This window comes from Eulemur rufifrons, chromosome 3, assembly GCF_041146395.1.
Source record: "Eulemur rufifrons isolate Redbay chromosome 3, OSU_ERuf_1, whole genome shotgun sequence".
Classification (NCBI taxonomy): domain Eukaryota; kingdom Metazoa; phylum Chordata; class Mammalia; order Primates; family Lemuridae; genus Eulemur; species Eulemur rufifrons.
Genome location: NC_090985.1, coordinates 24939271 through 24965879, shown reverse-complemented (window position 1 = coordinate 24965879; position 26609 = coordinate 24939271). Strand labels below are relative to the sequence as shown.

At 56.7% G+C, this 26609-nt stretch overlaps 1 protein-coding gene across 1 annotated transcript in view; it reads right to left on the bottom strand.

The window, feature by feature from the left end:
• The window catches only part of ZC3H3 (zinc finger CCCH-type containing 3), an 82091-nt gene that overhangs the window by 39928 nt on the left and 15554 nt on the right, over positions 1-26609 (bottom strand). The window contains exon 4 of the mRNA XM_069465908.1: positions 9697-9847. Within this exon, the coding sequence (XP_069322009.1) occupies positions 9697-9847 (151 nt within the window). The remainder of the gene's footprint in view (positions 1-9696; positions 9848-26609) is intronic.

Sequence of the window (26609 nt, the reverse complement as noted above, 5' to 3'; positions counted from 1 at the left end):
CAACAAATGGCCTTAAATTGGCCCATGAATTAGTGTTCATCACTGGTCATCAGGGAAATGCAAATTAAAACCACAGCAAGATGCCACCACATACTGAGAATGTGAAAATTAAAAAGAAGGTAACACCAAGTATAATGGGAACAGAAAGGGTCCCGCCACTTGGGAGAGGTTTGGTGGCTTCATATAAAGTTAAACATACCTCTTCCCCACGTCCCAGCAATTCCACTCTGAAGGAAAATGTACACACAGGTCTATGTGAAGAGTCGTACAAGAATGTTTAGCAGCCTTTATTCATAATTACCCTAAACCGGAAACAGCTCACCTGCCCATCAAGAGAAGTAACAAGCCAACTGCGGAACAAACCAGGGAATGCTGCCTGGCAACAGGGACCGGCAACATGAGCAAGAATCAGGCTTACTGCTGAGCGAGCGGGCGGCTGGAAACAGAATGTATGACTCCACTTAGAGGATGTTCTAGAACAATAAAGCTCATTTTCAGTGAAACAAAACTGAACACTGGCCACCTCAGGGGGGCGGAGGCCTGGCCTGGGAAGGGGCATTCGAGAATGCTCCAGGGTGTGGAGCTATTCCATACCTTGACAGAGGAGTCCACGACACAGACACACGCATCTGTTAGTGCGGTGTCCCCAGGCCAGGATCTCAGCACTACTGATGCTCAGGGCCACGTGATTTGGGGGGGCTCTCAGGGGGGACGAAAGGGTCCTGTGCACTGCAGAGAAAAGGCCAAGAGACACTGCACAAGAGCCAGGATTCTGCAGAGAAAAGGCTGACTCCAGGGCTGCAAGAATGAAAGTTCAAGATGAGCCTGGAGCATCTCATTGTGTAGAAAGTGAGGAACTGCCCAGGAAATCGGGGCCCTGTGTCGAAAGGATCCAGGCCAGAGCCAGGTGTGGTAACTCACTCCTGTAATCCCAGCATTCTGAGAGGCTGAGGTGGGAGGATTGCTTCAGCCCAGGAGTTCAAGATCAGCCTGGGTGACACAGCAAGACCTCATCTCAAAAAAATTGTTTTAATTAGCTGGGCCTGGTGGTGCCTGTAGTCCCAGCAACTCGGGAGGCTGAGGCAGGAGGATTGCTGGAGCCCAGGAGTTGGAGGCTGCAGTGAACTGTGATGACGCCACTATACTCCAGGCTGGGCAACAGAGTAAGACCCTGCCTCTGAAACAAACAAACAAACAAACAAAAAAGAACCAAACTAAGTAACAGTGTAACAGATGCTAACCTATCAAATGGAATGAGAATCCTGAGTCCACATCATTTCAAGTGAATAAATCAATATACAAAGCAACAGGGGTCAGAGGAAAATGCTGCTACGGGAGACCCACCAACTGACGCGGAAGAAAGGAGGGCCTGGGGCATCATTGCAGGATCTAGAACAAGTGGGTAAAGCTTCCATAAGAAATAGGGTGCCTGCCTAGTCCTCACCTAGCTCCCTCACCATCACTTGAAGTAACCTGCCCCACAGAGAAACCGGCTAACGTCGCTGTGCCAGGCAGCCTGAGCTTCCTGCCCAGACGGCAAATCCGAATCTCATCCCAAGGAGACATGAGACAAGCCCCGTGGAGGGCACTATTCAAAACACCCGCCTTGGCCCTCCAAACACGTCAGCATCACAAGAGACCAAGAGAAGAGACAGCCCCAAAGTGTCCTGCTCAAGGGGCACAAAAGCTCCAACTTCCATCCAAAAGGTCGTACGGAAACAGAAAAAATAACATAGCTAATGGGATGAAATGTAAATAACCAGTGAGTTTAGGGAAAGGAGTTCTGTGTGCTATTTTTGCAACTTTTCTCAAAGTAGAAAAGTATATAAAAAAAAATAAATAAATGCAAGAAACTCGTTAGGAGCGGGGACAGGAGTGAGCCCAGGAACCACAGCACGCCTCCCTCCTCCCTCTCAGGGGTACTGGAACAGCCAAGACAGGGAGTCGTGTTGAGACAGCCCCTGCCCCAGCCTGCTGACATACATTGAGGAGGGGGCAGCCTGTGGTCACCTTGGCCAGCTGCCCCTACCCAGACCCAGCTGCTGTGGTCTTTTGGACCTGCCTATAGCCATGTGCAGGCTGAGGCCTGGCCAGGCCTGGGTCGGACAGAGCACAGATGCTGTGCTGTGGTCAGCATGGCCCTGGGCAGCCTGTGGCCGTGTCAAGCCTGGCCACAGATGTTCACCTACTGGCCGGCCAGCCCCACAGCAGCAGCTGGCCCAGAGCCATCACTACAGGCCAGCACTGCCAAGTCCAGGCCCGCTCAGCGGGCTCCCAGATCTCACAATGGTCATCCAAGGCCAGCCCATGGGCCAGGAGGTCACTTGGGGCCAGCCTTGTCTTTGGGAACAGCCAGCTTCGGCCCTCCGCAGGGTTCCTGGAAAGTGGTACTGGCCTTGGGCAGGGGTTGCACACATGAAGCCTGAGCAGCCACACAAAGCCATAGGCCACACAAGCCGCAATGAGAGGAAAGCCCCACTGAGGACAGACACGGGGGCAGCAGGCCAGGCAGAATCACCACCTACTCTCACCCCACAGAAGCGCTCAGGGCAGAAGGCCAGACAGCCTAGGCCAGGCCACCGTGGACAGAGCGTACAGGCCACAGCAGGCCACACACCTGAAGGTGCATCCTGGACCAGCACCCAGCCAGCAACACAAAGGCAGCCGGAACATCTCCCTCTTGTTTTTAATACAATCAATTCAAAACTCAACTAGTCCATTAACCAAAATCAAAACTGACAATCCCATTATTCTTAAGCATTTTCACAGGCATTCAGAGCTGTTCTTGGCCTCGGGGCCTCTTCAGGTTGTTAGAGCTGCTCAATGTGCAGCCCAGCTCCCGCAGACAATGGGGCTTCAGCACTCTCACCCTCTGACCTCACCTGGCTCCTCATCAGACAGAAGGCGGGAAGCAGGTGGATGTCTGGGAACATGCCCTGGAGCTGCACGAAGCTGTCACAGCCCAGGAGGCTTGAGGAGCCCACGGCAGTGCCGCCACCTCAGCAGGCCTGTTCCTGCCTGGGTGCAGCCCCTGTCCTGATGTCCCTCATGCCCCACCCATCCAGCAGGGCCAGTAGGTCCACCTTCCCACCTGCCTGGCCTCCATCCTCTCAGCAGACATTCCAGACCCTTCCCTAGGCCCATGGCAAGGCCCTGCACCATGTGGACCCTGACCATTCCATCCTGCCCCCTGCCCTAGAGGGCTCGAGCCCTGTCATGGACACCCATGCTGGGTAGGTATCAGTGTATCCCAACAGCAGCCACCCATGAAACTCTTGGCTTCTTTGCCTGCCTGATTCCTGATCCCTGGAGGAGAGTGTTGTGGGTGGGACTTTGCCCACTCAACACCTGAGTCTGACCCTGCACACCGAAGCCCCCTTGATGTGTGGGTCTGTCCCCTGCCAGCCCCAGGCCCCAGCCCCAGGCCAAGCTGAGTGGGATTGGGGTTGGCTGGGCTTTTCCATCGCCATCACCAGAGGCAGAGCAAGGTCTGATGTCTTAGTCCATTAATAACCGACTGGGTAATTTATAAAGAAAATAAGTTTACTTGAGTCACGGTTCTGGAGTCTGGCAAGGGTCTTCCCATGGTGGAAGGGCAAGCAAGACCAGGAGAGGAAACCACAGAAAACTCATCCCTGGATCAGAAGCCCAAGACACAGCACTAGTCTGGTCACGAGGGTAGACTCTCACAGCCCAGTCACCTCCCAATACCAGTACATCGACAACTGAACTTCAACGTGAGCTTTAGAGGGGATATTCACACCACAGCACCGGGGTATGGCAACATCAGTGAGAAGGAAGTCCTGGTTTTAGGTGAAGACTCATCCCAAGTTTCTCTAACTACCACACACTTCGGGGCATGTCAGGAGGCCACGGGAACCATCCCCAGCTGGCCTGAGCAGGACATGCCCTGCTATAGACTGAATGTTTGTGTCTCTCAAAATCCACACATTGAAGCTGTAACCCCCAATGGGACAGTACCAGGAAGTGGGGCTTGTAGGAGGTGATTAAGGGTTAGATGGAGTCCTAGGGTGGCCCTCATGATGGGATCAGTACCCTGATAAGAAGAGATACCAGTTCTCTCTCTCTGTGCCACGTGAAGACATAGTGAGAAGACAGCCCTCTATAAACAGCCCTCTATAAACCAGGCAGAGGGCCCTCACCAGACACCCAGTTTGCTGGCACCCTGATCTCAAATTTCAGCCTCCAGAACTGTGAGAAATAAACTTCTGCTGTTTAAGCCGTCCTGTCTGCGATACTTTGCCATGGCAGCCTGAGCCGACCACGGCAGTTCCCAAACCAGAGAGCAGGCAAGAGGTAGAGCAGGGTGGCATGGCAGCCTGGGGGCTGCGTGGGCACACCTGCTCATTAAGGAGACACTCGGCTCTGGGCAAGGGGAGCACATGGGAATCGCGGCCACCCTGGTGAGGACGCCTCCCATCCCCAGGCTGATTCCTCTTTAATGAGACGTCACTTTGGAGAAGCGTTTCAGAGCCCTTCAAAATCTTGGTCTAAACCTCGTCAAAACTGCACAGAGATTACTTAAGATTTACCGCACAGACACAAAATAAAATAAAATAAAATAAGGCAGCCCAGCAAGCGGCAGCCCTGTGACAGGACCATTTGTAGTCGGGATGGAAAAGCCTCCGATTCATCTGCTTAAGCACAGCGGCTTCTGTTTATTTCGCACTTTCATGTCAAACGAATTTGAAAAGAGGAAAAAAGTGACAGGCAGTTTAGGGATATAAGTCACATTTCAGCTTCAGTTCAGATTAATGAACTTGCTGGAAGCCAGCGAGGACACAGGCAAATCCACAAATCTTAGAACAACAAAAAAATTAAATCCTCACTCAATGTGAGGCTCAGCCTTTGGGCACTGCTCCTCAGACCCTCTGCTGACCTGCTGCCCCTGCACCCCAGAACCCTGGGCCTACAGGGAGGCCCTCTGAGACCCTGGGCTGGTGCTGGGCCTGGCTTCTGGATGGCAGTGGTGTGCAGTCCTGGGGCTGGCTGTGACCCCCCCTTCAGGACCCACCATGGCAGGGCAGCCTGTGCAGGGGACTCTCAGGGGTCCTGGGCCTGAGCAGCAGCCCAGTCCTGTCTACTTCCCCAGGCACAAGATGGGCACCATGTTCAGCATAGCAGCCCAATCCCACACTGCAGCCCTCTGGGCTAGATGGCACTCACCCAGCATGGCCCCCACCAGCAGGTGCCCCTGCACCCAGGCAGCACCACACCAGGCTTCTGCAGGCCAGGGCAATGTGGTCACTGACCCCCAGTACAGAGTTGGCGCCACAGATGCTGCCCTTCGAGGGCAAGAGTCCTGTCCTGCCTGCTGCCCACCATGCTGCCCTCTCTCCCGAAAGGGGCTGCTGCCCTCCCACCCTCCACCCCTGCTGCCCTGGCCTCCACACATGCTCACCTGGCCAGGGCAGCAGGTGGCCTTGTTCAGCCTGTGGTCTCAATGGGCAAACATGTCCTCAGAGACTATGGCTGGCACCCAAAAGACCTGAGAGCTGCTGCTCAAAGGCCTCCAGCCTTCTGTCTGGTTAAGGCAAGTGGTGGCTGGCCGAGAGAGCCTGAGGCCACTGGCTGATTTCCGGCGGACTCTCCCCACCCATGTCCTCCACATCCAGGCCCAGAGAGAGCTCGTGACAGACAGGAAACACTGGGTCCCTGACCAAGAATGAGGCTGTCAACAGGGCCCTGATGCCTTCTAGCTTTCCACACGGGCCAAGGCTGACCACTGGCTGAGGGTGAGTTTCCACTTAATTCAGGAGACAGAAAGAGAGCAAAGTCACTGCTGGGGGCAGAAGCATGGCTCAGAGACAATGGCTGCCGCAGTGGCCACACTGTGGCCATCTTAGGCCCTGGTACTGCCTATGGGCTGGAGGAAAGGAGTTTCTGGAGTGAGTTTCTGGAACTTCCCAGAAAGGGGAACAGGCCTAATCAACCTGCACTCTCCCCTCTCCTCAAAACAGATGCCAGTGCCAACAAGTCAGGGAACCAGGGACCTCCAGCCTCCCCAGCAGAGCAGCGAGAAGCCACAGCAGGGTCCTGGGGCACTGGATGGTTGGCAGGGCCTCCTCTCGGGCCCCTCTAGATTGTGAAGGCCCAGCCATATGCCACATGTGTATTGAATGGGCAGAGGAGCCCTGCCTCACCCAGCTCAGGGAGACAGCGGGCAGATGCCTGTGAGCCACTGGCAGGAGGGGGACAGTACCTGAAAGCGACCAAGGCAGGGAGTGGGGAGGGGGCTGCAGGAGGGAGGCCCTGGGCAAGGGCCAGGGCTGAGTCAGCAGCAGAATGGGGCTCTCCTGGAGGCCCGTGCCTAGGTCTCAGGCACCAGACTGGTCCCTGTTTCCTGTCCCCACTCTTCTCAGTACGGGACTGGCATGTGCCCTGCCCTCCTCAGTCTTTGCAAGTGCAGGCCCCTTGAGGTACAGCCCCGTCCTGCGCCTGCCTCCAGCATCGAGCTTGTAGACCCTACCCACACTCCCAGCATCAAGAGGGCAGGGCTGTGCCCAGGCAGCTAGCTGTCAGGTATGGCCGTGCTCAGCCCAGCCCCGAACACGCCACACTCAGGATGCTCCAGGCAGTGGCCCAGAGGCCTCAGGGAGCCTGCCCAGACCCCCAGGGCCTCCCCTCAACACTCAGAGCTGCCTGGATCTCCTCACCCTCTGCCCCCTCCCAGGCCTCTGCCCATAGCTCCTTCTGCCTTGGACAAACTTTCTCTGCTCCCAGCACAGCAGCTGTTTGCTTCTGCCCATCTCACCGTGGGGTGGGGGCTTTGCGTGGAGCAGGCCCAGCACCGCCCTCGGAAGGGACAGATTCTGCTTTAAGGATAGATCAAGAGGCCAAGGCTCTGAGTGGGAAGAGGCTTGCCAGGGTCACCCAGCCTGCTGGGGCTTCCCCAGGATGGCAGCACTCCATACCCACACACAACTCCCTCTCTGAGGTGACCAAATCTCTAGTCACAGTAACAGTGGCTGCAAAGGCTGGGCAAGGGGCTCCCCATGCCAACACTTGGCCGCTGGATCCCCCCACCTCACATTTCGGGTGAGTCCCTCAGCCCCCACCTCTGCCCACTGAGGCATCGAGGACTGCTGGGGCCTCCCTGCCAGTCCCTCCCAGGGCTACTTCCCTCCCAGGTAGGGGACAGAGCTGGGGACCCAGGGAGAGGCCTAGGTCCCAGGCTCGGCCCAGCCACCTGGCTGGATGGCCTGTCCAACCCCTCCCTCTGCCTAGGGAGAGCTGGGGAGCCTGAGGGCCAGGCCATGGCCAGGTGAGCCTGCCAGCCACATGCAGGCACCCCAGGCTCTGATGGAGCCCTGCAGGCGGCACATAGGCAGACACCCGGTCAGACATTGACCCAGGAGACTGGCCCTTTCTGCTGCTTCAACAAGCCTGTGTCCAGGTGCGTGCAGCCAATAGTGGGCTGGGCAGCTGGCTGGCGGCTACTCTGCTGAGAAGGCAGCCATGCAAGGCATGGGTGACCTTGGGCAAGGGAGGTCCAGCCACTAATGCCACTTTTACCAAGGCCTCCTAAGTCCAGTGCCTCTCAGCTCAGCATCCTCCCTTCCCTCACCTCCACCTCCCATCCCCAAGCCCAGGGGTCAAGCCCTCAAGGGTCCCAGCTGCTTGGCAAGGACTGGGCTAAGGTGGTCAGGAAACAGAAGGGCCCCTCACACAGCCCATGGTTACCATATCCATCCTGGAGTGGGCTTGGCCTCCATACACTGGGAGCGTGCCCAGGCCTGGGGCCCATGGCCACCAAGCAAAGCCAGGACCCTCAGCGGTGGCTGAATTACAGCTCTTGTCAAAGGGCAGTGCCCTCCCCACCTGCTGCCCACCCATGCTTATGATCTGGCCCTGTGCCAGGGCTGCTCCCTGCAGGGCGGAAGCCCAGGATCCATCCTTGAAGGGCAGGAAACATGGAGGAACAGCACAGCCAACCTGGCTGTGCTCAGCCACTTGGCATCGACAGGACGCCAATCCACATGCTGGCTGCTGCCTCAGGCCTCAGGGCTGCCCCAGGCCACCACCCTGCTCTAGAAGTCCTCGCCCCAGGGCCTGGGTACTCGCTTCTGCACAGTGACCCCATCAGAGACTCCCTGACGGCCCAGCCACAGGACCCAGCCCAGCTGGATCCACATCTGGGGCCTCCTTGGCCCTCAGAACCCAAAGGAAGAAGCCCTGCCTGGCACAATCCCGAGAAGAGCGTCCCCAGTCCCAGCCACGCCCTGGGAGTGGGGCTTCATGGGGGAGCACCCACCCAGTCGGGGAGCAGGGCGGAGAATCAATAAATCTGCACCTCATTCACAATGATCTGGGGCTCTTATTAAGTAAATTAATTTAAGTTAATTTAGCTCGATCACGACTCCCGACCACAGTGATTTAGTGAGGGGGAAATTGCATTAGGAAAGGCCATGCTCACCAGATAGAGCAACGGAAGAAAATTAGATCCACTTAGCACTGTGAATTAATATGGAAATAGCAGGTATAAATTTAACCTTATCGAGAGAATAAAAATTATCTTCATAAATTTGTAGAAATAGCCCCCAAGATGCTTATAAATCTATTTAAAACAAAAATATTACAAAAAGTGCAGTAAAATTAATTTAAAATATACTTCCAGCTATTGCCTCTAGTAAAGTTGGCAGCAGGGCCATGCTCGGAGCAGCCTAGTGGTAAGGGAGGAAGGCAGAGGCCCGGACAACCCAACCGTCTGGCTTACCTGCCACAGGCCCCAGAGCCAGAGGGTCCCCTGGGGTTAGCCTCAGGCGTGGAAACCTCTGGGCAATAGCAGGGACCCACTGGGCAACTACCGCAGGCCCTGGACTATGGCTACTCTGCCCTGCGGCCCTGACCTAGCCTCTAACCCACACTATTCCCAGCAGGCAGGCAACCATGGGAGGGTCAAGGGACAGAGGAAGGGAGTCTGCCACTGCCTGCTTCCTGTTTGCCCCTCATCCCAGCCTAGACACAGGACACCCCCACCTCAGCAAAGGAAGAACCATGCCCCTCACAGCCCCGCCTCCTGAGATCAGAGGCTGGGCAACCTCAACTCAGCAGGTGGCAAGGGGCCCCCAGAGAAGCCCCCAGGAAGGCAGGTACAGGCTGCTTCTCCAGATAGAGCTGCCCCCATCTTGCCTGTTCTCGGGCACAGCAGGCTGGAGCAAGGCCAGAGTGCCGTGCAGGCCAGCCCACGGGCGGGTGACATAGGGAAGGGTGAGGAGGAGCCCTCCTCACTGCCCTTGACAATCAACACATTGACAGCTCCCAGAGAGTCTGCTCAGGGCTCAGCCTCTCTCCCCAGAAGTTTCTCCCAGCAAGACAGCCAGGGGCAGCACTCCAGGAGCAGCTCATCGTGTCTGAGTGGTGGCTGCTTCCATAGCACGTGAGGCCCCAGCAGCTAATGGGCTTGCTAATAACCGCAGAGGACATGTGTGCACAGGAGTGTGGCATGTGTGTACGCCTTTGTGAGCATGTGGTACACATGGGCTGGCTGTATATCTGGTGTAGAAATTGCTAAACAAACAGCAAAATTAGGCCGTTCCCAAGCCAATGAGCTGTACACCAAGCAGTTCCCAGGGTGAGCACAGTTCCCAAAGCCCACAGGCTCCAACCTGCAGCCCTCGGTGCCCAGACAGCCCAGTCCCCAGGCCCGTGGGAGCCTGCACAAGGTCCTCCTACCTGGACAGTGAGAGTCGCCGGGCCCGCCAGGAGGGCAGAGACAGGGGGAAGGGCGGGGTGCTGAGAGAAGCCGGGGTCTTCTTAACAATGCGGTAGCGGGTCTTGATCACCTTGCCAGTGGGTGGAGTCCGCAGGGTGTACAGGCTGGATGCTGCAGAGAAAACCCAGGGCACAGGCAGGGTCAGCAAAGGTGGACCAGGCCAGGGGCAGAAGGGCCAAAGGTTTCCCTCGAAACTGCCCACCCCACCACCCACGCTGAGGCTGGAGGACTTTCCATCAATCTGGGATCCAGCCCCTACCCCACTTGGCACACTAATGTGCCAGGATGCCTGGCACCCGAGGCTTCAGGAGCTGGCCAGTGAGTTCTCCAGAGAGGTGGGCACAGGCCCTGAATGTCCTCACAGCAGGGGACCAGGGATGCTGTGTGACTGCCCACAAGGGAAGCAGGCACCAAGGCAGCCAGGGCCCTGCTGATGGGCTGCGGCAAGCGTCCGCACAGGAATCCTCTGGACTCCTGGAAGCTCCTGCCCTGTATCCCCCAACACACAGGGTCTGGAAAGCTCCCCTCCTTCTCCGGGGTACCTCCCCATTGCCATGCCCAGACAGATTTATATACTTAATCACTCTGTTTTTTTAACATTTTGGAGGGCAATATATACAACAGCGCTTTTTTTGCTGAACGTTTCATGCAATTAACAGGGATCTGTTTTGCCCGAGTTCCCTTCTACTTGATAGCCAGCAATTTCTCCATAGCTTCAAGGAACGCATCTTAATTGCCCGACTTTCATAATGTACAGCTCTAACTGCCCAGATAATTAAAGCTAACACAGCACTGGACACAGGCACCCGCCCCTCATGGCTACACCCCTCAAGGCCATGGGCACAGGGCCCCAAACAGGAGGCCCCCAGCCCAACCCCACCAGGTGGCCTCAACGCCCTTCCAGGCTGTGCCCAGTTTCCCCCCAACCCAGGACCCCTGCCTGCCCCTAGACCCCAGGAGGCACCTTCCCAGCCCCACGGCCCCCTGCTCCATGTACAGGACTGGCAACTATTACTGCTCCTGAAAATGCTCTTCCAGAGCCCTAAACTCAAAAGCCCTCCCACAGCCAAGGCCCCTCCTGAGGCCGTGCCTTGGCCGACTTCTCTGCAGCCTCGCCCAGCCCGCTGGAAACACTCTAAGGAGCCACTGCAGAGACCTCAGGGAGGCCAACTGTACCACCTAATCCAGAGGTCAGCAAAGAGCCCCTCCCTCAGGTGTCCCTCCACCCACAGTTGGGGCTGCAACCTCTACCAGGGAGCCCATCAGTCCACATGTGGGTGGGTCAGGGGCACCTGGACCCAACACAGGGTCAGAGCCCTCCCGAGAGGCCCCCAGAGCCCACACCAGAGGGGCTGCCCTGTTGCTGGCCCTCAACAGCAGGGTGTGCAGGCTACATGAGCCCAGCCTGGGTCAGGGTGGACGGTGGGGCCAGAAGACCCCAGGAGTGGTAAGCATGAGGGCCACCTCCGGTCCCTGGGACTGAAGGCAGGGACTTGCAGCAGCTGCCCATGAGGGAAGGCCACAGCAACATCCAGGTGAAGCCAGGACCACCCCAGCTAGTTCCCCACACCTGCCAGCATCCCCAAGCACCTGGTCCCCTCCCCATCTCTCTTGTAGCCTCTGAGGGCAGCAGCTTAGGAGAGCTGAGGAGAATACAGGGGCTCAGGGAACCAGGTGTGAAGTCCCCTGATCCCTGCTGAATAACCAAAGTAAAGGGGTCTTACATTCTGAGCACCCCCCCACCCAACACGCCTGGAACCCAGGGCAGAGCCTGGCATATGGTGGGCATTAATAAACACTGAAGTGAATTTTTAAAGTCTTATAAGTAAGGAGAGATCAACGAAAATCAACAATAGCTTGTTCCAACACAGGAATTCCTTATCAATAACTCCGAGCTGACCTCATGGCCTCTAAGCCCAGCTCCCTGCTTGTGCCTAAGGAGAGCGCCGGCCACCAGCCTGCTCCTGTCCATCTCAGAAGTGCGTCTGGACAGTCAGGGCACCCACCAGAACATAGCCTTGGTGCCAGGGCTTGGACTGCCACATACCCACCCTAGCCCAGAGCACCAGGTGACACAGAGGCCTCGGCCAGCTAACTTCTGGGCCCATTACATTCCAGCCCCTCCCTCCCGTCTGTCAGTGAGTATCAGTATTAACACATTAAGTCAAATCTCTTCATTAAGTTACTACCTTTTACCTATTGGTGCCCAATTATCACTTCTGATCACACAAGGTAATGAAGCAGATGCCCTTTTAAAAGGCCAGTGCTCCTCATTGCCCACTCCAGCGGCTGGGCACTTCCTGCACCCAGCACTTCGACAGCTTCCCCCCATTCCCCATGGCCCCTGGGGGGGAGGGGACTCTTCAAGTGGCTCACAGAGGGGAGGGTGTGGTGAACGCCCAAGCCAGGCTTCAGCTCAAGTCTTGCCCCCATGGTGGGGCTGTGCCACCCACAGCCTGGCCCCGCAGGCCACTCACAGTCCCTGACTTTCCTGGGTGGGCAGTTCGGATGCACTCAGGACCACACCTGGATCAGTAGGCACACAGTTGGACAGACAGGTGGTGAGGGACGCATTCTGGGCTGGGTCCCCAATGGCAGGCAGGAGCGAGGGCTCCTAAGACTGCCTGGCACACAGAGGCCCAGAAAGTCAGGGTGGGAGGGAGGAAAGGTTCCTGCTCCACAGCATGTGCAGAGATGGGGAGGGCAGGGGCTGCAGGACGCTGCTCTGTGGCCAACCTCAAGGGCCCGCCCTCCTCCCTGAGGACAGAGGCCTCAATGCCCACTCCTCCTTGCTGGCTGAGGGGTTTTGTGTAGATAATCATGTTATTTAGATAGGATGTTGGTTTAATTCCCTTCATTACAGACTCCCGGGGTTGTAATTTTTTTTCTCCGCATGATGTATTCCCCGTGGCACGCTTCGCTCAAATCAAGCCCCTCGAGCCTTTATTGCCAGCGATGCCCCGGCCGTGTTATCAGCCCCACACACACACCCTCTCCGCCCGCCATCCAGAGGTCACTTCTAATGACTAATCGATCTCATTAGCTTTCCTAATTAAAAACTTTACTACCGCAATGGAAGACAAACTACAAAAAACTGCTGGCATCATATGTGAATGGGCTATGAGCCCATCCATCAGCACGGCTGGAGTTCCTGCTCAGAGCCCGCGCCCTCGGCCACCCCTGGGGCCCTGCCGTGTATGGAGTACCACGCCTCCAGCATACAGTCGGGAGGGCAGCCACGAGGCCAGAGAGGCCGGGCCCAGCAGCCCCCACCACAGCAGGAGACCACTCTGCCTGCAGAGCCTGGCTCACCCTGGTTTTCCTTCATCGGACGATTCCACCACAGATGGCAGAACCAATCAGGCAGAGGTCACAGCTCTCACTCTGTTTTACTGCAGAGCAGGAGTTGAGAGAGAGTTCAGATTTTTATGGAACTTCAAAGGGAAATAACTAAGAAGAAAATGAGTTGCTAATTTCACAATTGGTTAATGAGTAAGAAGATGAAACTAGAACTACTACTTTGTACAAAGAACCATCTGCGACTGCCAACCGGGAAAGAAAAGGCTGCTCCTGTCATTCCACCATCCAGCCCAGCGGGCCCCAGGTGAGTGTCCTGGGCAGCCATCCAGCTGTCTGTCCAGCTCCCAGCTCCACCAGAGAAGTCCTGGAGGACATACTGAAGCAGGCCTTGCCCCATCAACAGGGACAGAGTCCCAGAGGCTTCTGACCATGTCCCAGGCCAACGTCCACCAGCCCCTGGCCTTACTGGCAGGGGGCTACAGAGACAGGCAGACAGAAAGCAGCAAGCCTCCAGGCTGAGGCACAGCACAAAGATGGCAAAACCTCTCAGCTGGGCTCTGGCCCCCGAGAACATACTCCGGTTCCAGAAGCCCTTTCCCCAAGCTTCCTTGGCCCATTCACCCCAGCTGATGGTTGAGGACAGCTAGGCAGGAAGCCAGAGATTGGTACCTGAGCATGGAATTTGCCAGAATCAGCTACAAAAGACACCCATGCCAGTGGAACAGGATGGGGCAGGGCTGCACGAAGGGAGAATATAATCTGCCTGACAAATACCCTAGAAACCAAGCCACGTTCCTGACAGGAGAGGCCCAGGGGAGTGGCCCGGCCCATAGGACAGGCCTGGGACACCCCCAGACTGCATGCAAGGGGAGCAGGCAGGGGAGCCTTAGGCTGCTCCAGTGTTGCGGTGGGTGTGGCCAGCCTTGGGGGGAACCAGCCGTGGGCCGGCTGCAGGCTGTGGGTATTCTATCCTGCCAGGCTTTCCGTCCCTAATGCAGCATGATTTGACTTTCTCCGTATATTGTCTAATCTGCTTTTTATCAACAGCTGCCCTGACATTTCTTCGATATGTCAGGCTCTGGTACAGGCAGCCCCTGGCCAGCTCACAGAGCCCCCAACTAAAGGCAGCTTTTACACATCCAAACTCACTTTTCTAGTGTCAGTGCTCTTAAAGGTCTTTTTTTTCCCCAGTCTTATTGCACTTTTTTGAGGAGGTGCCAACTCTGTACCTGCCCAGGTCTCTGGTGCTGGAGCCCACAGCACTGGGAAGGGCTGTCCTCAGCACAGAGCCAGGAGGAGGATGGGCAGCAGGCTCTGGCCTGGCCCCTCCACTGGCACGGACAGGTGATAGTACCTCCCAGCAGGGCTGCTGGGCCCCCTGTTAAGCAAGTGGACACAGCCTGGAGGGAGGGCAGGAGGCCCTGTACAAGTCCCAAGAGGCTCAAGTCCACCTTTGTCCACTGGGAAGGGTGCTGGCCCCCTCCCTCTCCTCCCACCCACTTGGCTGCTGACCTCACTGGCAAAGCCTCCTCCATCCTACCACCCTACTGCCAGCTCCCATGCTGTGCTACTACCCCCATGGCCACAAGAGGGCGCCAGGCTTCTCCCAGCAGAGCAAATTTCTCACCATTAATTGCCTAATTACAGTTGTGATTACAATAGAAAGTGCTCAGCGGTGCAGTGAGGTACACAAGGCAGGTGAGACCCTGGAAGCACCCTCTAGGAGTGACTGAGCCTGGCAGGAAGGAGGCAGGACCTGGGTAGAGGGGATGGCAGGGGCACAGGCCCAGTACTAGGGAGGGCTATGAGAAATAGGACAGCTTTTGGCAGGGGTGCCCTGGCACTGCAGGGAGCTGTAGGGGGCAGCTGAGGTAGCCAGGAGCTGGGGCCTGGGCCCACCCTGCACTGCCTTGTAGCAGGCGCCATACTCACACCCGCACCCAACACACTCCCCAGCCTCTGTGCCACGCCAGTCACTCAGCAGCTCAAAGGCCACCTCCTGTGGGCACACCATCCTGTCCCTCCCAATGTCCCACCCAGTTGAGCAAGGACAGTGCTGAGGGGCAATGGCCAGACAGCAGGGAGGAGCTGGGGAAGGGCCCAGTCCAGACAGTGGGTGGGAGCAAGGAGCCTGAGCTCAGGCCGTGGGCAGACCCTCAGCAGGCCCAGCATGTGAGCTGGGAGGGGCTCCTGGCTCCCCCAGCTCAGGACCAGCCACAGCCCTTCCTTCTGGCCACTCCGCCCAACTGCCTGGTCAGCCAAGGAGCCCCACCTCCCTGCTGCAGCCAGCAGGTATCCCAAGGGGTCACCAGCTCTTCTCAACTGCCCTGCCCCCAAACCGTGCAGATGGGCTGCACACCGAACACCAGGCAAAGGTGCAGGAAAACGCCGCTCAAGACCATCTACACTGAGCGAGCACTGCGTGGCCCCAGCCCACGCAGAAACCTGTCAGGCAGCCTCTTCCCCAACAACTGCTGAATTGCACTCTTGAAAAAATGGACATGAAAACCGAAACAGAATTTGCGGCATACATTTCTGAGAGGCCTCTGCTCTCACATTTCAAACCGTGAAATACATCTGAGCTATCTGCAGAGTCCCTGGGCCTGACAGGAGCAGTGCCCATGACTGTAGCCAGGCCAGAGGCAGCATCAAAGGATTCTCTGCCTCTTGTTGGGGCAGCACAGGCAAAGTGTTGCTCCTGGAGCAGGAGAGGCTCTGCTCAGCACAAGCACGACACCCTGTGCAGCAAGGGACACTCATCAGGGTGATTTCTGAGTCCACCCAGGCCAAGTGGTCTGCTGGGTGGCTGGCCCCCACCCCACCCAGTCACTACCCTGGCAGCCTTGGACTCACCCCCTGCACTTGCCATGTACCAGGTCTTGAAGGTGGCGAGGCCAGGGCTGCATTTGGGTGTGAAAAGGGCTGTGGCCTCCAAGGAGGGGCAGGAAGACTCCAGGGGCCATCCACAGGAGGCAGCCAGGAGAAAGGGGGGCTGTGGCCCTTGTGGGCCATGATGGGGGCCACAGGAGACTGCTCTCCTGCCAGGACCCCGAGATCGCCTGTTCCCCCGTGCACAGGCCGGCATGCATGCTCACAGGTGTGTGCACACATGCACAAGCACATGCACCACAAGTAATCACCTCCTGCTCTGGTGGCTCAGCTGCCAGCTCTCCAGGCAGCTCCCATGCAAGGACAGGGCCAGGCTGCTCACCCCACAATTCCAAGACCCCACACCCTTGCTCCTTTCAGGCCTTCTAGTCTTGTGCGGAGCCAGGCTGCGCGGCACTGGGGTTAGGCTCACTGGCCCTGCGCTCAGGGAGAGCAGCTCCAATGCGACACAGCCTGGAAGCCCCTGTACTCACTGCCCGGGCATGTGCCTGGGGGAAGCTGTGTGCAGCACCAATGGCCTAGGTGTTACTGACATCAGGTGAAGGGGGCAAGTATGTGGCCACTCTCCAATGGGGCAGGAGCAGGAACGGCTCCTTCGCCATTAGTCTGCCTCAGCACTCTGGCCTCCTCAGTCTCCTCGTTCAGCTGTCTGCAGCCAGGTTCAGTCTTGGGATCAACTGCAGTGCTCGGCATCTGCTCCTCTGAGATAGGAGTCGGCCAGGCCCGTGCCATGCCATCATGCAGACGTACTCCCCCTCCCCTGGACCATAGGGAACTCAAGGGACCCACCCTGGCTGCCACTGTTCCAGACTTAACAGTTCCTACCACTGTGCTCCCAGGCGACACGGTCAGTCCCTAGGCCTGGGGCGCAGGCCTCCCATGGGGCCACCCCACCCCATCCTGAAGGCCGGCCTCTGGCCTTCTGCTCCCTGACCCCCTTGCTCGGCAGTTCCTGACTGCTTTCCTTTTCTGGACACCAAGAACAGTGGGCTGGAGTGTGCCTGCACCGCCTCCTGCCTCCTGCCTCCCAGCCTCCATCACGGCTGCCGATGGCTACACAGCAGGGCCTGTGGGGCGCAGCAAGGGGCTGTGGTGATTAGTGCTGATGAGCATGGCGACCCAGGCTGCTCATGCGTGACACCCGGCTTCCTGAAGGCAGCATGGCAAGCTGTGGGGACCAGTAGTTGCGTGGAGAAGTGGAATCAAAGTGGGCACCATGGGAGGCTCAGCCTCTCCCTAGGCCCCTTACCCGTTTGGAAGAGGATCCAAGGAGGGCTCTCCTGCTGGCTCTGGCCAGCTCAGGTAGAACGTCCCCAGCACAAGAAGGAAGGAGCTCTGTTTCCCTCCGGCCCTCCACACAGAACCCACAATGCCAATTGCAAGGCAGAGCTGAAGGGCACATCAACCCCTCAGCCCACAGATGGGAAGGTGGCTGAGGCCTAGAGGAGCGTAGCCCAACTACTATGTCCAGCCAGGCCAGGTGGGTGCTGGGCTGAGGAGCCTTTGCCAGGGGGCTCTCAGGAGGGATGAAAGAGGGCTCCACTTCCACTGTCACCAGCCTGCAAACAGCTGCAGAAGCACTCCACACTCCACCCATGAAGACTGTTGGAAACACACCTGCCCACCTCCACCTGCACCTCCACTTGTGCCTGCAGACCTTCATCTGTGCCTGCACCCCCACCTGTGCCTGCACCTCTACCTGCATCTGCCTGTCTCCACCTGCACTGCCCACCTCCACCTGTGACTGCAGCTCCTGTACCTGTGCCTCCACCTGTGCCTGTGCCTCCACCTGTATCTGCCCCTTCCACCTGTGTCTGCATCTCTACCTGCACCTGTACCTCCACCTGCATCTGCCCACCTCCACCTGTGCCTGTAGCTGCTGTGCCTGCACCTCCACCTGCACCTGTACCTCCACCTGCACCTGCACCTCTACTTGTGCCTGGATCTCCACCTGCACCTGCAGATTTCCACCTGTGCCTGCACCTCCACCATCTGTGTGGGCAGACTCCTAACCGTGCTTGCACATAGGTGCACTGCCCACCTGGAGTCAGCCCCAGGGGTACCCACACTCAGCACCCTGGCACCAAGCTGGCACTGGTGGGTTCTAGCCCAGGCCCCACAGGTGCAGGGAACATGCAGGTGATGTGGCTGGGCCCTCCTGTTCCCACTCACAAGGACATAGCTGTCTCATTACAACAAAACCCCCTGCCCACCCACCCTCCCCCGTGAACAGTTGTTCATGTGCTTCCAGGGGCCTGTCCATTTCTCTAAATGAGCCAGGATGGCAGCAAAGGCAGGGGGTGGCTGGTGATGCCCCGCCCCCACGCTGGCGCGGCGGGAGCTGCCAGGGACTGCATTCTAACAAGCTCAGATGTGGGATGACTGGAGTCACAAAGTATGAATTTTTATGAGCTAATAAATCACCCCACTTTTCTTGAGCTTGATGGTTTTCAGCACTTCAAACATACGGCAAGAGCCCTTGTGTCTGGTGAGAGGGCAGCCAGAGGCCCTGCTGGGCACCCTCAAACACATTGGCTCTGCGCCCGGGGGCCACCAGAGGGCAGCATGTCCAGCAGGCCCCTTGGGAACGGTGGCAGGCTTCTCAGCACAGTGGAGCGCAGACGGTAGATTCACTGGCCGCCACTAGAAACCCTGCCGGAATCCCATATCAGCAGAAACACTTGTCTCAAGCTTTGTCAGCATGGAAGGAAGCTCTATGGACAGCCACAGGGGCAGGCCTTCTCACTTCCAGTCAGAATGAGCACAGGGGACAGTGGACACAAGTGTACAAACACACACACGTACTTGCTCACTCCCAGGCCCTGGGAGAGAAGTGCGCCCATCAGTGTCATTGCCAGGCCCACCTTGGAGCCCTGCTGGGAGGTGGAAGCTGCGACCACCCAGCACCTCCAGGTAGACAGGTGGTTTACAGGGGAGTGGCTGCCTGCTGGGGGATGACCCCTGGCTTTCCTGCCCTGGCCCCTGGCTCCTAATCCTTAGCCTATAGTGGGCTTGTCACCAGCCTTCCGTGCAGCACCGTCGGAATCAGGGATACATCTTTGACAAACATTTACGGATTATCAAATCACAACGGCAGCCCCAGGCAGGGCCATAAGTCACACTAAGCAGGCGGCCGCAGTGCAGTCTGAGGAGTTTGGGCAACTCAGTGATGACAAATAACAGCTGTCAGCCGCCCTGTCCCCCTGCGCAGGATCCGTGTTCTCTGTTGTTCCACACTACCTGGTGTTTAATGACAACACCGCCAGCCCGAGACGCAGCAGCACCGAAGCTGCCGCCACCTCAACTGTCAGAGCCCTATTAGAGGGAAGATTGAGACCCTACTCTTCTTAAAGTCACTCAAGCAACACAAGCCGCTAGTTCCTGTAATTATTGTGCGAGAGCCATCGATCGCACGCCGACACCTGACCCGTCTGTATGAAATGGGAGTAGTTTGCTCCGTGACAGTTGCTATAGATTATGAAGGGTGGGTCTTCCTCCTCCCCTCTTAACCACTGCTCTCCCCAGCCCCAGAAGCAGGAGAGGGATGGAGAAGCCAGTGCTGCCCACTAGAGCTGAGGGGTGAAGAGCAGGCTTTCGGGGGCCAGCACACCCCAGGAAGGCTGCCTGAGGGGCCTCCCACCTCAACGGGCTGGAGGGGATAGTGCAGTGGGCAGCAAAGGGGGGCTGCCATGCGAGCATAGGCCTGTGGGGCACGTGGGAGCAGGAGGACACTGGGCTGGCAGGGCCTGTACCCCCAGGCCAAGCCCAAGCACGTGGCCCAGACCCTGGGCCGTGCAGACTACAGCAAAGGGTAGCTATACATGGGCCCTGCCAGGTGTGTTTGGCCAGATATGCACCCAGCCTCATGTTCCCTGCCCGCTGTGACCCCGCTTCACAGAGAAGGGGAGTAGGGCCCAGGACACATGCTTGGTGAGCTTCCCTGAAGTGCAGCCTGTGAGCCCAGTACCAAGGCTGCTCCCCGGCTACCCTGTCCAGCCTCAGGCCCCAAGGGCATCTGACAGGTCTCTCTGTTCTGACTCACAGCTCCTGGCCTGCAGGGCGCCCCCCCCCCCCCCCCCCCGGCCTGGATGCTGCCTAAAGCCTTGGTGCAGCACACATGAGAGGAACGGTAGACTCGATCCTCAGCCAGGCTCAGTGCTGTAGCAGGGCTACAGAGCACATCAGAGGTGTGGCCACCATGGTGAGGAACGGTGGCAGAGGAGGGGGCATGTTCTCAGGGTGTCAGCCCCTGGACAAAACATTGACTCAAGTCCCTAACAACAATCTGTCCACTGTTCTCCCCTTTTCTTGGCAAGGAAGCTGAGACACAGTGGCGGGTGTTAGCCCTAGGTCACAGGGCCACTGAGTGTACAGACACCCAGGCCATGCATGGGACATGTGGGTGGACCCTCAGGGTCTGCAGGGATGCCCCCCCCCCGCCGCCCCCATGCCTCAAGAGCTACTCAGAAGTTCTCATGCCCCACTGGGTACAATGGGACCACCAAAGGCTCTGCCCCCAGCTGTGTCCACCCTCTAGGGAGCTCCCAGTGGACCAAAGGGACTGGCCGTGCATGGGCAGGAAGCTCAGGCTGGCTGCAGCAGTTGCACCCCTCCTGCAACTAGACAGCATTTACTGTTTGTTTTCAAAGGACCCAGGAATAAGCCACATGTGCAACCCCACAGAGACACTGCCAACCCCACCAGAGCTGGAACAACCTTATTGATGGTGAACAGTACAGAGGACTTCCTGGGAAGCCAGCCCTACCCAAGCTCCCTGCCTCACTGCCTCAATTTATTCTCACATCCCCAAGTGGCCAGGCCAGGAGGCAGTGAGGCCAGGACGCATGTCCCCACCAATGCTTGCTGAGATGAAGTGAGCAGCTTCCTGGCCTGTACCTTTCTGGGGCTCTAGAGGCCTGCACCCCCCAGAAAGGATCCCCAGTAAGATGGCAGGCTGAGCACAGTGCATCTTTTTGGGGTGTCATGTCTCTCTTTCACTGGAATGGGAGTAAGGGTTTTCCTGTTATGCTCTGCTGTGGCTCCAGCCCCTGGCCACAGAGGGATCCCCATATTGAAAGGGGCCAAACCACTGTCAATTGATGAGATGTGGGGGGAGTTCTTTCTGCTGGGGTGTCTGGGAACCTGGAACCCCCCTGAAGTGGCCTCTATGGAGGGAGTCAGGCTGGAAGGGAGGTAACTGCCCAGGCAAGAGTCTGAGGTCAGTCACTGCTAGCCATGTGAGAGGCCCCAAGCCCCACTGCAGTGCCCCCCGCCCCCCGCCTGGCCCTTGGTTGGCATTCCCTTGGGGTCCAAGTTTACTCCTGAAATAGAATGTCACACCCCTAGTCTCAGCAGAGCCTGGATGACTGCAGCCGTCATAACAGGCCTTTAAACGTGCCACGCACAGTGCCTGGTGGGGACAGCAAGCACTGCATGGAACAGGTGGCTCTCTCTGACTAAAGGCCTATTTCCTTTGGCTCATTAAAAATGTATTGCCCTTTGATTTCAGCAAGAGCCCTGTCCCCAGCAACTGAGCAGCCACCCATCCTAGGCCTTCACGCACACTGGACCTGAGCCTCCTCCAGGTCGCCAGCCGCAAAGGTGCTAGAGATAGGACCCTCATCCTGAAAGTCCAGGGCGCTGAGGGTGGAGGTTGGCAGTGGTGGCCCAGAAGGAGCCTCTGCTGGTGGGCACGCTGGTGGGCCAGTACCCGGCCCAACCACCCAGCCCACGGCACACAACAGCCCACATCCACTCTGGGCCCCCGGGGGCTGGGAGAAAGGCAGACATACAACGTGAGAGCGCCTGCTTGCAGTGCCAACGGCTCAGAACCAGGCACACATCCCACATGGGACAGTTTCAGAGCACTCCCTGCTGCGCCCCTGCAGCTCATGTCTTTCCCAGTGGTGTCTGGAAGGTAATTTCAGAGCCTTTTGCCTTTCACAGACATCCTGGTAGAAGACCCAGTGGGGAGGGGGGCCACTGAAGACTCTCCCGCCCATGAGCCCCCTTTCCTACTTAGGGAGGAAGGACTGCCTCAGGACCACCTGCGGCCATCCCACAGGCACCCGGCTGGTGAGCTCACAGGGCTGAGTGAGGCCACAGTTCAGAATTCCAAGTCGTGCCCTGCCTTGCTCAGGCAGGCTCTCTCTGCCAGCTGCGGGGGCACCCCCAGCTGTTCCCAAAGCCTGCTCAGCCAACTAGGCTCCAGGGAAGTGGCCGCTGTCCCGCTTGGCACCACCAGGAACGTGTTCTCCACAGGCTGCCCCAACCCACCACTTAACTATCACTTAACAGATGAGGGGAGGGCGACCAGCACAAAGCTGTCAGGATTCCATCACGGAGTGCAGGTCGGGCTGTGCTGTGAAGAGACACAACAGGCCACAGAGCAAAGGTGGGTCCAGGGACTGGCAGCAGCCTGTCTACCGGCCCCAGGAGAGAAGACTGGCCCTTGAGTTCCAGACACACTTGACACCTCCACAGGGGCAACTCCTTGGGGCGAAGGGGAGCGAGCTGTGCTCTCTGCACTGGTGGCTGCGTGGCCCTGCTGTCCAGCCCCCTGGGGAAATGGGAAGCAATGATAGAGCAGTAGCTTGCTCCCGCCCACAAGACTCTCCTGGCAGGGTGGCCTGCCAGGCTCCCTGAGCTGGACACCTTGTGACGACACTGCCCCGACCAGCCAGCAAGCCTAGTGTGGCCTCAGTGTGGACCCCTCAGTCAAGGACACCAGAAAGGAGCTTGGGATGCTGGGGCTTTTCTCTGAGGCCAGAGCTCCTTCCTGCCAGTGCTGGAGACAGACACTTAAGCAAACCAACAAATAACTGGACACTTAATAATCAGAAACTGCTCTGATATGACAACCAGAATTTATGGATTTCCTTCACAAATCTCATCTATTCTGTACATTTAGACCAAATCTTGAAATTGGAAGGCTGTGAGACCTGAGGAGCCTGGGCCAGGCAGGGCGACACTGGGGCAGCTTCAGCAGGTCTCCCATCAGGGCTCGGCTTGGTGTGGCTCCTCCAGGAGCTGTTGAAGGGGCCTCCTGCCAAGAGTGGGGGTCCCTGACGGCAGAGGAGGCATCGTTAATCATCCTGGAGAACTGCTGCCTTCTCCATGGACATGAGAGGGAACAGGAAAGTAGGAGGACCATGGAGCAGAAGGTCACACTGGACACAGGCTCCTTCCCTGGATCCCCACAACCTGTCCAGAAGCTCTGACAGATGAAGAGGGACACACAGTCTGGTCCTTTCCAAAACAGCTGTGCCCACAGACCTCATGTAAGGAACCCCAGAGCACAGAACTGGAAGAGTCTCAGCTTGGAGCCCAGGGGGGAAGTCCATCCTTGGGGCCCACCCTGAGGGGCTCCATTCACATCAACATGCCTCCAGGAGGAGAGGGACCAGGGGGCTGCAGTCACCAGGAGGACCAGCCAAAGGGACTCGGCCCTGGGGAGGGGATGCTCTAAGTGAGGGCACCACAGACAGCCCACCAGCCAGCAGGTGTCCAGGCAGCAAGCACAGTAGGGCCTCGGGCACACGCAGGTGGGGGGCCCGGCTCTTCCCCTGGCTGCTGGACTGACAGCAGCACTAGCCCACCCTGGGCTGCAAGAGCCAGGAATGAGCTATTTAACAGGCCTGAGGCTCAGCCTGGCCTGTCCTCACAGACCCATGGAGGAGAACGGGGATAAGGCCAATCCTCCCCACCCTTTCCCAGCTCACTCAGCACCCACACAGCCCTCTTTGCAACCAGGCAGGCCCTGAGGTCCCAGGCCAGAAGGGGCATCCCCAAGATAGTCAGCTCTTGTCAAGGGCCTGGGTTACAACTGGAAACCACATCTCACTCCCTCACATAGCCCTGAGCACCACTGCCCTGTGGCCACCCCAAAATCCAGGCTCTCCCTGAGATTCCCTGAGGGGCCTGCCAGCAAGCACTGCCACCCCAGCTGTCACTCAACCCCACTCAACAACCTGCCTCCCTGGGCTGGGTGCACATGCCAGAGGTTCCTCCCTCAGAAGTGGCCAGCTGCAGCTGCCACCTCCCCAGCCCAGCCTCCACTGCCCCACGCCCCACCGCAGGCTTGCCCAGCTTGGCCAAGGCAGGCTTCACATCCTGACTGGGCATGGCAGCCCAAGGCCTCTCCTAGGGCCTGAGGCTGGAGCAGGGAGAAGTCTGCAGGAGGAGAGTCACTGTCCAGAAGCTGCCTCAAAGGACCCCAACCACCAAGCAGCCCTCTCACCACTATGCCCTAGAAACTTGTCAGAGGCCACAGGTCAGCGAGCCACCTGTCCATACACAGGTCACCAGGACACTCAGAAAGCCCTTCCTCTCCCACCAATCACAGACAGCATGAGAAGGGTATTCCAGCACACCCATCCCTTGGGTGGGAAAGTGGGCTATGAGACACAGGGCTTTTGGCCAAGCTCCCACTGCCCCACTCTGGCACAGACTTCACTCCGCCAGGCCGGCCTGTACAGCATAGAGAGCCCTAGAGGCAGAGCCAGAGGCTGCTGAGGGAGTCTTGTACCCAGTGTGGCCCCTCAGGACCTACAAGGACTAGCTCCCTGAGTTCCCCACAAGCCACCCAGGGCCCATAGGGCCACAAGCCAGCTAAGCCCACCCAGCCATTCTCTGGGCAGGACACCATCCACGGGCCCAAGGGGTTGCGCTCAGGCCAGCTCCCCGGGCAGCCTGCTGGGCATTGCCACTCTGGACACATGCTTCCTGCACCGTTTTCAACACTACAGGCCCTGTCTCCCCTGTCTGGAAGAAGATAACATCATCTAGTTGCAAAGTATCTCCAAACTCTTCATACACAATATCTACCACTTAATACATAATAACCAGAGAGAAGAGCAAATCATATTTGACCCAAAACTAAGAGAAAAAACCCAGAAAACGAATAGACAAGGATCCAGGTAATTGAGTAGACTTAAAAAAAAAGATTAATATGGTTTTTTTGCAGACACAGACTTTTTTTTTTTGAGACAGAGTCTCGCTCTGTTGCCGGAGCTAGAGTGCCGTGGCGTCAAGCTCACAGCAACCTCAAACTCCTGGGCTTATGTGATCCTACTGCCTCAGCCTCCTGAGTAGCTGGGACTACAGGCATGTGCCACCATGCCCGGCTAGTTTTTTTTTTTTTAAGATATATATATATACTTTTTTTTTTTTTTTTTTAGTTGGCCAGATAATTTCTTTCTATATTTTTTTTTTTTTTTTTTTTTTTTTTTTGAGACAGAGTCTCACTCTGTTGCCCAGGCTAGAGTGAGTGCTGTGGCGTCAGCCTAGCTCACAGCAACCTCAAACTCCTGAGCTCAAGCGATCCTCCTGTCTCAGCCTCCCGAGTAGCTGGGACTACAGGCATGCACCACCATGCCCGGCTAATTTTTTTTTTTTCTATATATATTTTTAGCTGTCCATATAATTTCTTTCTATTTTTAGTAGAGATGGGGTCTCGCTCTTGCTCAGGCTGGTCTCGAACTCCTGAGCTCAAACGATCCGCCCACCTCGGCCTCCCAGAGTGCTAGGATTACAGGCGTGAGCCACCGCGCCCGGCCTCTTTCTATATTTTTTTAGTAGAGATGGGGTCTCGCTCTTGCTTGGGCTGGTCTCGAACTCCTGACCTTGAGTGATCCACCCGCCTTGGCCTCCCAAAGTGCTAGGATTACAGGCGTGAGCCACCACACCTGGCCTAGACGTAGACTTTTAAGAAATGATTACTGTGTTCAAGGGTTTAAAACATTGTAAATTTTGGCAGAGATCTAGAAACTATTTAAAAAGACAAATGGAAATTTTAGAATTTAAAAACAATAACTAAAATTACAACCTCAATGATGAGTTCAGTAGCAAATTATACAAAGCTGAATATAAAATAAATAAACTAGAAAATAGGTTATAAGATTATACAAAGCTGAACAGAGAATGAACCAGAAAATAAGTTAGAAGAAAATATCCAGATTTAAGCATGGAGAGAAAAGAATTGTAGAAAGTAGAGAAAAGAATACGTAAAACATACAAGATATGGTGAAAAGGTTTAATAAACATGTAGCCAAGATCCCAGAAGGAGAGATGAGAATGCTGCAGAAGCAATATTTAAAGATATACTGGCTGAGAATTTTCCAAAATTGATAAAAACCATCAAGACACAGATTCAGGAAATATTATTATACAAATACTAGGCAGGATAAATTAAAAAGCACACCTAAATGCATCATAGCAAAATTGCTAAAAAAAAACCCCAAAGACAGAAAAATCTTAATAGCAACCAGAGGGGGAAGACAGACGGATTATCTTCCAAAGAATGACAACTGATTTCTCAGTAGCAACTGCTTACATCAGAAGACAATGGAATGACACCTTCAAAGAGCAGAAAGAAAATAACTGCCATCCTAAAATTCTTTACTCAGCAAAAACACTCTTTAGAAATTAAAGAGGCCGGGCGTGGTGGCTCACGCCTGTAATCCTAGCACTCTGGGAGGCCGAGGCGGGTGGATCGCTGGAGGTCAGGAGTTCGAGACTAGCCTGAGCAAGAGCGAGACCCCGTCTCTACTAAAAATAGAAAGAAATTATATGGACAACTAAAAATATATATAGAAAAAATGAGCCGGGCATGGTGGCGCATGCCTGTAGTCCCAGCTACTCGGGAGGCTGAGGCAGAAGGATTGCTTGAGCCCAGGAGTTTGAG